The following is a 13,574-nucleotide window of genomic DNA, read 5'->3' on the forward strand; positions in this document are numbered from 1 at the left end:
CAAATGCTTGTCTCAGGAGCAGTCAGAGGTTGTGGCTGAGGTTTCTTCTGCAAATGAAATCTTTCTCAAGCATCATCTTGTTTCCTGGAAATCTTACTGGAGATGTTTCTTCAGATTGGGGACGAGTGGCTACTCGATGCGTCCCAGGTGAAAATTCTACACATCTTTTGTTATTTTTTTTAAGTAATCTTGCACATCTCTCTATAACAATTACTTAAACTAAAGACCGCTACTTAAGAGGCGCAACCTATTTAATTCACCTTATGTATTGTTACTTCCCAGCAGTTTATTATTGACTGCCCTACCTTGGGAATATTCATTCTGACTTCAACACTTGGGAAAGTCTTGCCTGAATCCTGCCTCTGTGTTTGGTGCTTATATAACGTTTTTGCTCCTGGCGAGGACATCCTGTATAAATAAGGAGTTAATCAGCGTATTTTCAAGCATCTTCAATCTTACAGATTTATGATAACCCCTGTGCGAAGGCAGCACTCAAGTACTGTTTTCTTTTAAATTCGTATCAAAGCCCCTCTGCTCTACTGTTTTCTTTCAAATTCGTATCAATGCACCTCTGCCCGCGCTTCCCATAGAGCTCTCTGCTCCTGCGCATGTCTCTCTGTAAGCCTCCTAGTCTCAACACACGCTTCTATCGGCGCCTCTATGTGCCTAACTATGCAAGTGCTTCTAATGTAAAGCAGCTCGTTCGCGTGTCAACACACCCACTTCTACTGGCGACTCCTGGGTGTTTACACTTGCACTTCCACTGGAAAGCAGCCTCCCAGCGTGTCAACACACATGTTTCTCCTGGCACCTCCTCAAAGGAACAAGCACAACACCGAAACTAACTAGGAGGACGGGGAGAGGGAAAGTGAAAGCGTGCCAAGCGTGCCAAGCGCGCTCTGTGTGGAAACTCCAGCCCTACACAGGACAGGAGATGTGCATGCATACGGAGTGCACATCTCCTGTCTGTACACTTGCACATCTCCTGTCCCCCTTCGGCAGAGAAACCAACGACAATAGGTCTTGCCAAGGCGAGCAACGCATACGCTGCGTCGCTAGGTGAGACCTGTAAATGTATTACACATGGTATAAGATAGGGGAGAGGACGTGGCCTTCAGGGTCGGACAGGGACAAGAAAAAGGCCTGGGCACCAAAATAAAAGTGGCCCCTGTTTGTGAGCCAGATAGCTAAAGAAGGGACCCGCATAGGCAAATTAGGCCAGATTTGAAATTGTAAAGACACACTTTATGGATATTTTGCAAGGTATATGTCAGGAGGACCGCAACTCTGACCTCTAGTAGTTAGACATAGACGAAGAATGCTGGTCTACACCTTACCACATCGACCCTCTTCTCTATTTTCAGTTCATCAGAGAAGACGCGAGAGGCGTAGAACAAGCCTCGTTCTCTGGGAACTCTCCACGAAACAGAGGGCGTGGTCCCTTTAACCGGAGAAATTACAGGGATTCCCCGAACTCCAGCAAAAATGTCATAGGAGACTGAGAACCAATAGGAGCAGCGGAAGTCCCATCGGGGGTGTGCGTTAAGCTAGGAGGAGGAAGAAGAAGATGCTGAAGAAGAACTGGCCATCACCCAGAGAATCCGGACCGGAGAGAAAGTTTCCCCACAGCCGACTTGAGAGGAGAAACCAGAGACCAAGATTCCCGAGGGACCAGGGCCGAGCGGCAAGACGCCAGGAGGCCAACCACCCACCGAAGGCTTCCGCCACGCTCCTGGAGGAGTGTGACTTTTCACAGGTACGTGTCCGTATCGGACTCCTAACAGGGAGGAGGGAGGGAGCGCCAGACAAGCCCCCACCGCGCAGGCACTATTAATTGTATTGGAGTGCACCAAAACGCACGTACCTACATGTACTTTAACGTGTGACCCGATTTAAATATAACAAAACAAAACCACATTTGGTGACGGTTGGAGTCAAGTGTGAATGAAATGCTTACTTGTGCCATTTCCTTTTTTTTATTCGAGGGAGAAGCGGCATCGGAACTCCAGTTTTGAAGAATGCCAGAAGAATCTAGAGGATGAAAAGAGAAAATCAGAAACTTTATAACCATTATCTCAGGAGAATTATACCTGAAAGAAAATGAAAGAAGAAATTAAGCCAATATTCTTGAGTTATACTGTTCTCTCCCTGATACCTGTTACACATGGTGGAGAATGCGGGCAGCCCTCCATTAGAATAATAATATGGAGAACCTTATACAACAACTAATCAAATGGTAGGAAAAATTGGAATGGACCCAGGAAATACGGATGACCTCAGCCAGGCTGACCAGGACATATTTAAAGAGGCTATTTCTTCACAAGTAAAATGTATCCATAAAGTGGCTGAAGACCAGATCCAACTAACTTCTCGACTCCAGGGAACATGCAGCAGTAATCCTGTTTTTTTCCCTAATATTGCCCTACAAAAATAAAACCTGGAAAATATCCAGATGCTTTTCTTCTGAACTTTGAAAAGGCTGCTAAAGCTTGCGGATGGCTTTTGGGGAAAATGGCTGCTCTTTTTAGGCCCCCTTCTCACAGGAGAGGTTCAAGGAGCCTATCAAGTAGCTAAGCCCTCCAGAAACACCCTGTATGAAGAAATCAAATACATCTTGAATCAATTGGTTATGGACGCGGAGGCATATAGGGTTAGGTTCCGAAAAGAAAGAAGAGCCCCGGGCAATAACCCTAAAACCCTTTTGTTTTTAAATTAAAACAGCTGCCGATAAATGGCTAAGACCAGCAAAAAATAGCAAAGAGGAGATAATGAATCTCCTTTTAAAAGCCCCCACTGATGCCAATATTGCTGACAAAAGTATTGAACTATTTTCAAGGGTGGGATTTCCACTCAAGATTTTAACAGATCTAGGCACCTCTTTTGTCTCACGCCTTATGGATCAAATCTGTAAAACCTTAAACTTCTCCCATATTAAACCATCTGTCTATCATCCACAAACGGATGGCTTATGTGAGAGATATAATAGGACTCTTAAGTTAACCCTTTACAAAATGCTTACTAGCGAAGGGAAAAACTGTGACCAAATTCTGCTACTTTTCCCCTTCATCATCAGCAACAAAATTCAGAGCTGTTTTGGTTGTTCCTCCTTTGGACTGCTCTATGGCAAACAACCCAGAACGATCTTAGAAATTATGGAGGCCTGGGAGCCGGAAAAAGCAGATGAAGCCCAAAGTCTCCTAGAATAAGCCCAAGAGTTTAAATCCCAAACAAAGAAATTATTAAAATTGGCTCATTCAAACCTAGAAAAAAGTCAGACTAGACAGAAGACCTTCTATAATAGAGGAATACAATGGAGACATTTACAGATTAATGACTGGGTACTGGTTCTCTTACCCACCACACCGTCTTAAGTGAGGTCTGAATGGAAGGGACCCTACAAGGTAATAGGTAAGGTCGCAAACACCACTTGTAAAATATAGATGTCCACCCAAAAAATACAGGGTTATCATATCAATCTCATGAAGAAGTGGTTGAGTCTGTGCCCTAAAACAAACTCGCTCACGCTCTCAGTCTCGAGACAGTATCCCTGTACCCTAGATCAGCTTTAGGTGAATGATTCAGTAAGTAATTAACAAACATCCTCCTTCCTGGAGGATAGTGGCTTTCACAGGTACGTGCCTTTATCCGGGCCATAACGTGGAGGAGGGAGGGAGCGAGCACCAGACGAGCCCCCACTGCGCAGGCACTATTAATTGTATTGGAGTGCACCAAAACACACGTTCCCACATCTACTTTTACGTGTGACCCAATTTAGATATAACAAAACAAAAACAGATTTGGTGAAGGATGGCACAAAGGTGGTGATATTTCCGACACCCTTTCCTAAACAGAGTCAAGTGTGAATGAACCACCTGTGCCCTTTCATTTTTTGTTCAAGGGAGAAGCGGCGTTGGTGCTCCAGTGTTGCAAGACACCAGAAGAACCTAGAGTAAGAAAAGAGAAAATTAGAAACCTTATTAACGTTGTCTCAGGAGAAATATATCTGAAAGAAAATAAAAGTAGAAAAAAAAACAATATTCTTGAGCTAGACTGTTCTGTTCCTAATACCTGTTACAGTATGGGAGACTGCATTCATTTGTGTTGATGCTGCAGGCAAGGTCGGGGTAATTAAGAAAAATAAACAGTAAAAACAGGGACATCTAGTCATAAAACAGGGCCACAAACTGCAAAAAATGTAACCCACACAATGATCTGTAAGACCAGCCCATCGGCACTGCCAGACTACCCTATAGGCAAGTTCGACCCTGGTGGCCTTATGGTCAGGGATGTCGACTTGGGAACCAAGTTCACGTTTTGATGTGGGCTCAACATCCTGTGATTTTGTGCAAATCACTTAGGGACAGATGTAGGTAATCCTATTTTACAGATTCTAAAATACTGAATTTTACCGATTCTGTATTTTAGAATCGGTAAAGGCCCATAGGAATGAATGGGAATTAACAAATCGGTATTTACCAATTCGGTGAATACCGAATCGGTAAATACCAAATCGGAGATACAAAATACAAGCAATTGAGGATTCAACCAATCATGTGCATCCACCCCACCCCACAACCAAGCAACAGAGGAACCAACCAATCCTGTGCATCCACCCCACCCCACAACCAAGCAACAGAGGAACCAACCAATCCTGTGCATCCACCCCACCCCACAACCAGGAAGTGGCCACACCCATGCAGGTGCAGGCTAACTTAACATTTTGGAGAGCTGTGAGACACTGAGCTACTGGCTGTACTGAGCTGAGCAGAAGTGCAGGATGGAATCCCAGGACTCACAGAGGGAAGTAGCAGACTGCAAAAGAAAATTAAAGTTCAGCACAGGCGAACTGCAGGTGCTGGTGGAGGAGCTGGTGAAACACCACACCCAGCTTTTTGGGAAACAGTCTCTGCAGGTAGCAGAGGCTGTGAAAAGGAACACCTGGCTGGGAATCCAGGCGAAGGTGAACGCCATAGGGGTAACCACACAAGAAGTAGATGACCTCAAAAAACTTTGGTATGATCTCAGGATCATAACAAAGAAGAAGCTGGCAGCACAGAAGAGAGAGGCCAGTGTCACAGGGGGAGGAAGGAGCAGGGCACCTGCCCTTACTGACCTGGAGCAGCTGGTGGAGTCCACCCTAGAGCCCAAGAGTGTTTTTGGGATCGGGGATGCTGACAGCTCAGCCCGAGCTGCAACAAAACAAGGTAAGGAGCATGTCCAGCAATCCTCCCCCCCCCCTTCCCTGTCCCCCTTCCCCAATGTGGCTGTGTGTTTCACACTCCAGTACAGGTTTTGGGATACACCAGCAAAGCATCATGGGAGAGGTAGTCATTGAAACATACATCAGTACAGTCATCACACAAAACAGCAAGGCATGCCACACTACATTCAGAAGCAGTTGAGGACATTGATATTGTGTGACAGGATTGTAATTTATTATTGAAATACAGGTTGCAGCACCACTGAGCCAATGTCCATATCTATCCACAGGAGAGTCATCGCGCAGGACAGCGCAGCAGAGGGAGAAAAGGGCACCCCAAATGGAAAGGAGTGAGGATGCAAGCAGGAGTGCAGGGCAAAGCACTGAAACACCACTGGCACCCACAGCACAGGCAGCTTCCACACCAGAGGCAGCCACAACAGCACAGCCATCATCGCCTCTGCTGTATGACTCATCACAGCAGGACCCACCAGCACAGTCTCCCTCACCAGCTTCAGAGTCATTGGAAGTGGTAAGGCCCATGAGGCATGATGTACCCCCTCTCCAACTCATGGCGACGACCTCTGAGGAAGAAAGGGAGGGTGACACCCAAACTGCTCCACTGGAGGCAAACAATGCTGGGCTGCAGTCCGCCTCTAAAGGTGTGCACACAGGTGCAAGACGCCGTAGGGTCCAGGAGAGCAGCACAACCGGGCATGGTGATGGGGTCTTCTGCGGGCTGGAGGCCACAATGGTGAAAGTGCAGCGCCTGCAGGCAAAAGCCATACTATCAGTGCAGAGGCAGATGCACCACTTAAACAACAACATGGGCAAAATGAACCGGGGCATCAGCTCCATGGCGTAGAGCATGGGGGAAATGGCAGAGGGAATGCAGGACATGTCCCAGTCCATGATGGCATGCTGCGATAAACTTGATGAGGACCGCACACAAAGGCGCCGGGAGAGGCAGTGTATGCAGCATCACACCAAGGCGGTGAACCGTCTGGCAACTGCCACTTCCCTGCTATGTAGGGGCTCTGTGGCGATGCAAGAGGGGCTTGTTCACTGCTGCACAGATGTCTCCAGGGGGATGGGGAGGGTGACATCTGCAATTGAACTGCTGCTGACCAACCAGTCAACCAACGCTGGAGATCTAGGTGTGGGGGACACAGAAGATACCACCAGCAGGAGCAGCAGTAGCATACCCATACAGGACATACGGAGGAGCAGCAGGCGCCAATCTGCAGGCCCTGGCTCAACAGCCAGTGATGAAACCCAGCCTCGGGCATCCCGCACTGTTGTGCGTGGACGCAGACATTAATGCTACCCACACTCCAGAGAACATGTTAGGGTGAAGTAACTAACCCGTGACCGCCTAGTTAGGTTGCCACAAATTGGACTACCATGGTGTGCCATTTGTCATTTGCCGTACTGCCCATTAAACTACATCATTCACATTCAACGCCTGGCTGTGTCTCCATACTTACTTAAAAATAGGTGTGTGTGATCTCTGCCCGTCTCAGTCTCCCATCTGTTGCTGGCGCTACTTCTGCTGCATTTGGCTCTGGTTGTTCAGTTCCATCATCAATGTCCTCATGATAAGTCATATCAACTTCTGTGCCTTTCTTGGTGGCAAGGTTGTACAGCATGGCACAGGTTGCAATGATTTTACAGCAGCTGATGGGTGTGTACTGACATGCACCCCCGCTCTTGTGGAGGCAGCCGAACCTGTTTTTTAAGAGTCCAAATGTGCGCTCCACAACGTTGCGTGTTGCTCTATGTGCCACATTGTAACGTCTCTCACTCTGGGTTGATGGGTTCATGTAGGGAGTGAGAACAAACGACCGCAGAGCATAAGCGCTATCGCCTAGGTGGGAAAGAGAGTGCCTTTAGTTACATACCATTTGAAACATTCAGCTGCAGTAATTATCAGGGTGTGTCACAGTAATTTACCTAGCAGGTATACTTCCCCAAATTCTCCAGCAGCCAGGCGTGTATAGATCCCACTGTTCTGGAATATGTAGAAGTCGAGGGTGCTCCCTGGAAATTTGGCCACAATGTCAGTAATTAAGTTGCCAGTGTCGCGGATCACATGCACACTTATTGAGTGGGTGGACTTTCTGTTGCTGTAAATGTACTCTGTGGCAGCAGGTGGGCAGATTGGGATGTGGGTGCCATCAATGCAGCCGATGACGTGTGGGAAGTGTGCCATTTGATAGAAGTCAGTCTTGGTCTTGAGCAGTTCTGCATGTGTGTGGGAAGCTGATGTAAAGATGCATTCTCTGCATCATGGCCTCTAGGAACTTCCTGAAGAAACAGGACAGGCAGCTCTGGGACACCCCACCTACCGCAGCTATCACCCCCCTGGTAACTCCCAGATGCAAGCAGGCGTAGGCTACAGAGCACCTGCACATGGAGTGGGATGGCGTGCGCCCTTGGTGTTGGGTGCTCCAGGAGTGGGTGCAGGTCCCTGATCAAGTCCAGGATGGTTTGGGGGCTGTAGCCTGTACCTTTGCAATATCTCTGCCTCAGTGAGTTGGAAGAGCGTTATCCGCTGTCTATAGACATGCTCCTCCCGTCTCCAGACCCTCTCTCCTGCTGCCTGTAGCCGTAACCGCCTTGCTATCACGTAGAATGCCGCCATTCTGGTCACACTGTTGCATTTTGGGGCCTTTTTAGGTCTCGCCTCTCAATGCGCATGCGCATTGAACGGAGTAAGACTATAGGCGCTTAAACAAGGTATAACTAGACTGGCGATTTGATGCTGTGCCTGTGCGCTTTTAGGTCAATGCGCAAGCGCATTGACCTAAAATGCGCCTGCACATCATCAAATCGCCATCTGTTCCACAGCAGCTCTTCCCGCTCCGCCCCACAAGCTTCCCCCAGCGTGCGCTCTGCCTCAGCCACACTCCTCCCACACCTTTGAAGTGAAGCTTAGCTTCACTTCAAAGGCCCCTGCTGCTTCACACCCTCATTGCCGCTCTCCCCGCTCCGCCCCCTGCTGCGGCCATGTCGCATTTCTCCTCCCCCCTCCCCACAGCAATGCCCTCCGTCTTGTTTTAAGAGCCTGGACCTCTCTTCTCGTGCAGTGCAGGCAGGGTCTAGGGATACTCTTCCCAGGGAATACAGTGCATTCCAAGAATCAAGGCGTCCTTCGTAACCAGTAACGGAGTCCACACCATCCTACCAGCATTAAGACACACCCACCTCTGTGCAATGACTAAGTGCAGACGACTCATCCGGGAAAAAAATATATATATATATATATCCAGAGCCTGGCAGCCATTACAGATACACTTCAGATTACTGTTAACACCAGCACTGGTATACGGAAACGAATAGACGTACATTGCGACTGTAAAGGGACAATGTAGTGCTTTATGCCTGGTCGTGCATTGTTCTCGAATCTCTAGTTTGACAGATTTGTTTGTGAGACAAAGATAAAGTGATTGCTCAGGGTCACAAGGCGCTAGTGATTGCTCAGGGTCACACGGCGCTAGTGATTGCTCAGGGTCACACGGTGCTAGTGACAGTTCAGGGTCACACGGTGCTTGCTCAGGGTCACACGGTGCTAGTGGCTGCTCAGGGTCACACGGTGCTAGTGACTGCTCAGGGTCACACGGTGCTAGTGACTGCTCAGGGTCACACGGCGCTAGTGATTGCTCAGGGTCACACGGTGCTAGTGATTGCTCAGGGTCACACGGTGCTGCGAAGTCAAGTGTGAACAAATATATTTGAACCAAAATCTCCCGCTTCCACTGCTGACAGGCTCGCCTCCACCAACCAGTCCGATCCGTGAAGCACCTCCAGGCGCTGGAACATGAACAGAAACCTCTACAAAATGAAGGCTACTCGCTCAAAGCCCCAATTTACAAACCTCTCCATATCTCCGACAGACAGTCTCCACAGCCTCCAACCAACCTCAAAGTGAATACACCCCAGTATCCCTTCTGTTCACTGCACAGCCCCGTCCCCGTGCTGATAACATTAACAAGCAACCCGCTATTACAATACCCGCTTGTGCATTTACTGTGCTTGTCGCACACACTTGTCTAGGTAAACAACTCCAGGAAGCCGATCCGGTTTACTGCTCACATTTAATGGCAGTGCCGCGTGATCCCAAATCCGGGGCGGTGGGATCGGGCTGTAGATTCCAGATGCGCCTAGAGTCGATTCGACACATACTCTGAGCTACGTGAGAAGAGTTGTAATCTCGGCTTCCCTCTACACTAAACTGTGATTCTGGGCCATGTACCCTTATCTTGCAAAAGCAGCACAGTTCAACAGACCCGAATCAGACAGGTTATTCCCGAGTTTCAAAGCAAACAATGGCTTTATTTATGCTCTCTCCCGCCTAAAATTAACTGTTTTAATAGGAGTCAGTGGGGAAATATATACCCCTATTTTTCTCGGCGCAGCTCTTACATCACTGGAAGGTTCCAGATGGCGGCGGACTGAACAGGGACACGATTCCACTCTTCCGTACCGTCCCTCTACCCACTGGGTCGCAATTACCTGCTTGCCCCAACGCTTTATCACCTTCAGTGTTTTCCGGGGCGAAGGTGAGTGCCACGGCGCTGTTTTCTCCGATGTACCTGCTTTCCCGCATGCATTCTGCTGACCTGGAGACAACTCGCTTGCCCAGTTTTGGCTGCTGCATCGCTGCCCCCCCTATGCTGTCCGTCTAATCAGAGGTACTCCGCCGTGATCCCGTCTTCTGTGACCTGCGAGTCCTTTTCAGGTATGGGGGATGCTGGAGTGAAGCCCGGATTATCATCACCGATGCCCCTGAGGTCCGGAGCCTCTGCACGTCTCTTCTCCCTGCCTCTTGCCTTTGACTCTGGAACTGCGTACCCTCCATTGACTTCTTTCTCTTATGCACTTAATTCTTACTCTCTGGTTCGCATCATGGACTTTTGTCCCTCTGACTTTTGACCCGCCAGCCAGCCATTGTGTAGCTGACCATCGTAGATCTCCCGGACCTGGACCCACCATCTTGCTGTACTTATGCCCCCCCCCCTTCCCTCTGCTCTCACCCCGACGCTCCTCAAACGTATTTCCCCTTCCTTCTGGTCTGCCTTACCCCACCCCCCCGCTCCCTCCTATCCCCGCACCTGCTTTCATAACACCACTTTTGTCCCCTTCTACCTTCTCTCCCCCTTTGCATTTTTCCACTATCCTTGTTAACGTCTTGCAACTCTCTCTAAATTACTGTACCCTGACCTTATGTTTTTGCTATGTTTTTATTTTCTCTTGAGTTGAACGTCTTTCTCTTTTTTCCTGTTTTACATTTACCCCCTCCCCCCTCAGGTTCCCTCCCCCACCTATCCTTCTAGTCTTATTCTTATCCCCCCTTCTCCCTCTCTGCCGCCGATGATTTGGCATTCACTTCGAAATTTTTGTGTAAAATGTCTAAATGATTATTGTAGTTACTTGCTGTTGTTCCTGATGTAAAGCGCTCTGATACCTCCGGGTCCAGCCAGGGCTAAATAAAATAAAATAAAAAAGAAATGTCATCTCAGGCTTCCGAGGAAGCTTGTTGTTTACTCTTCTTTCTGCGACTTCAAAGTGAGAGCATCAATATCAAGTTGATAATACTTCGCCTAACCTAAAATTGCAGGGCAGCCACGTCCACCAATCATAACTTAGATACATGAAAGGTCTCTAAAAACCATTCAGGCCTCTCTGAACAGCCAGTCGCAACCTTTCAAGTCACACTCAAATCAGTCTATGACATAGCTGCCCGAACCATGGAACAAGCTACCGACCCAGATTAAAGCAAGTCTTACCTTCATGTCTTTCAGAAGAGTATTCAGCAAATTCCTCTTCCCAATGCACAAATCTCATTAAGCAGTACAAGCTGCCATGATTGAGCTTACCTAGACTTTGCCCCGGAACAGAGAATTTGAAATTTGATTCACCCACACGAGTCCCCCAATTATGAATGAAACAGTGTTAGTAAACGCCTTGCGCCTCTCTGGCCAATCCTGTTGCAGCCACCATGAACTGCAGTATTTATTACAGTCTCCCAACCTTCGTGTTAGTACTCAAATGCCTTGAGACTATTCAGTTTATGTGTACAGTGCATGTTTGATAAATAATGTTCAGTTGCGCCATGAGAGTCAAGTGGTTAAAAGCATGCATCGCTTTAACAGCAGTCTTTATTCTGCCTTTTTTGCTTCTACAGCCCCTCACCCTCACACACCCCCTCACCCTCACATCATCTCACCCTCACAACATCCCACCCTCACTCACCCTCACACCCTCTCACCCCCCTCACCCCATCACCCTCATACCTCCTCACCCTCACACCTCCTCACCCTCATCCCCCTCACCCTCACACACCCTCATCCACCCTCACACACCCTCACTCATCCCACCCCCTCATCCTCACACCCCCTCACAACCCTCTCACCTTCACTCAGCCTCACACCCTCACACACCCTCACCCTCACACACCCTCACCCCCCTCACTCTCGCACCCTCTCACATCACCCCCCTCACCCTCACACACCCTTACCCTCATCCCCTCACCCACCCTCAGTCACCCTCACACCCCCTAACCCTCACTCACCCTCACTCACCCTCACACACCCTCACCCTCACACACCCTCACCCTCACACACCCTCACTCACCCTCACCCTCACACCCTCACACACCCACTCACCCTCACACCCCCTCACCCTCACACCCCCTCACCCTCACACCCCTCACCCTCACACCACTCAGTGCTACAACACATATTGTGTTACAATAGGTGTCACATTTGCGAAAGATAACACTATTGGCATTGTAAATAACAAAGCTATTAATTTCGCTATTTTCAAAACAAGCACATAAATAAAAAATGTGTCCTTTACAATCCCAATAGCTCAAACTTTCCTAATGGGAGACCTATTGCATTGCTGTGCTTCTCTCCCCTGCTGCACTCTCCTGCTCTCTAGAGATGTGGCCTAACGACCAGAGCTGCCATCTAAGTCACGTAAATACAAAACATGTTGCATTCCAAATGCTGTAGGTGTCACATTCGCGAAAGTTATAACTATTGGCGTTGTAAATGACAAAGCTATCAATTTAGCTATTTTAAAAACCAACAAATAAATAAAATATTTGTCATTTACAAGACCAATAGCTCCAACTTTTCTAATGCGAGACCTATTGCATTTCCAATGCTTGTTTATAGCCTGCACCTGGTTACCACCTGCTTTCAATCCATGGTAATTACCGACTCTTAAATACCGAATTTCATGAAATTCGGTATTTTAGAAGTTAACTACACCTCGATTGTCATTTTTTAGCATTTCTTATTAACGATTCAGTAAATTCCGATTCGGTAAATTCCGATTCGGAAAATTACTAATTCATATTTACAGAATCGGTCTTTTTTGGTGTCCTACATCTCAGTTGCCCAATACCGGTCGGTAACGGCCGAAATTCGGTATTTTCGGCCGTTACCGACCGGTATTTGGCTTCCTACATCTGGCCCCTAGTCTTCCTGTGCCATAAGAAAAAAAGAATGTGACCTTGAGTAACTTAACTGGTGCTTATGTAAAGCATTCCAATACCTTGGGATTGAGTTTGCGCTATATAAAACTGCAAAGAAATACAAAAATATATATACAAGATAGGCTGAACACAGTATGAGACAGGCTGCCACAAAATGAGTCAGTGTTTATTTGCTTACAGTGCCATCAAAGTTAGACTTTGAGAAATACGCAATCAGACTGTAACCAATGTAAACCTATTTTTAAGTCTCGCATGCGCTGCACTTGCAAGATGTATTGTTTATAAAGAAGGGCCTGGAGCCTCCACGTTGCTTACCATTCGTTGGCTTCACTGTCACTCTTCTATGCTGCCTCCTAATTGGCCAGTGTATGCTGGGCGTCACTTTCTGTTGTTTCTGTGGGTGTGGACCAAGCATAGATTGATTCAGCTTAATTAGTGTCCATCTGCTGCTCGCAATGTGATTCACATATTATTTCTTTCACTGACTCCGCCTAGCTCCATCTCCTTTATCCCCAACTGGTACGGTATATGCTGCACCCCTGCCCACTAGTCCCTGCCAGTCTAAAACATATTTATTTGTAAAGAAACCAGCTCTTGCAGAAGCATTGTACAACTAACAAGTTTCTGTATCAGATAAAAAAAATCGGATGTTTACATAGATAGTAGGTCGAGGGAAGGGGACACTGATGGGCAATATGTCATACTACACAGTAAACCTCAATGGTTGGGACAGGACTCTGGTGGGTCTCAATGCTCCTAATATCATCGATGCTGACTTTTTTCCCACGCCAAGGTCACAAAGTATGTAAATACCTGGCAATGCCGATGATTTCGATGGGAGACTTCAATTGTGTCCTTGATGGCGCA

At 47.7% G+C, this 13,574-nt stretch overlaps 1 protein-coding gene across 1 annotated transcript; it reads left to right on the forward strand.

Moving 5' to 3' along the window:
- Positions 1 to 4,777: 4,777 nt before the first annotated feature.
- On the forward strand, positions 4,778 to 6,555 carry LOC147749103 (uncharacterized). The gene is made up of 2 exons (XM_086936530.1): positions 4,778 to 5,204; positions 5,491 to 6,555. The coding sequence occupies exons 1-2, from the start codon at positions 4,778 to 4,780 to the stop codon at positions 6,063 to 6,065; spliced, it is 1,002 nt and encodes a 333-aa protein (XP_086792656.1). The 3' UTR covers positions 6,066 to 6,555.
- Positions 6,556 to 13,574: the final 7,019 nt, after the last annotated feature.

This window comes from Lissotriton vulgaris, chromosome 1_1 (assembly GCF_964263255.1).
Source record: "Lissotriton vulgaris chromosome 1_1, aLisVul1.2, whole genome shotgun sequence".
Classification (NCBI taxonomy): domain Eukaryota; kingdom Metazoa; phylum Chordata; class Amphibia; order Caudata; family Salamandridae; genus Lissotriton; species Lissotriton vulgaris.

What these genes read in the sequence shown, in the direction of transcription:
- LOC147749103 (XM_086936530.1), top strand. Translation starts at nt 4,778, where the DNA reads ATGGAATCCCAGGACTCACAGAGGGAAGTAGCAGACTGCAAAAGAAAA. An exon ending in CCGAGCTGCAACAAAACAAG is followed by an intron (nt 5,205 to 5,490) that starts GTAAGGAGCATG and finishes ATCTATCCACAG; the next exon opens with GAGAGTCATCGCGCAGGACA.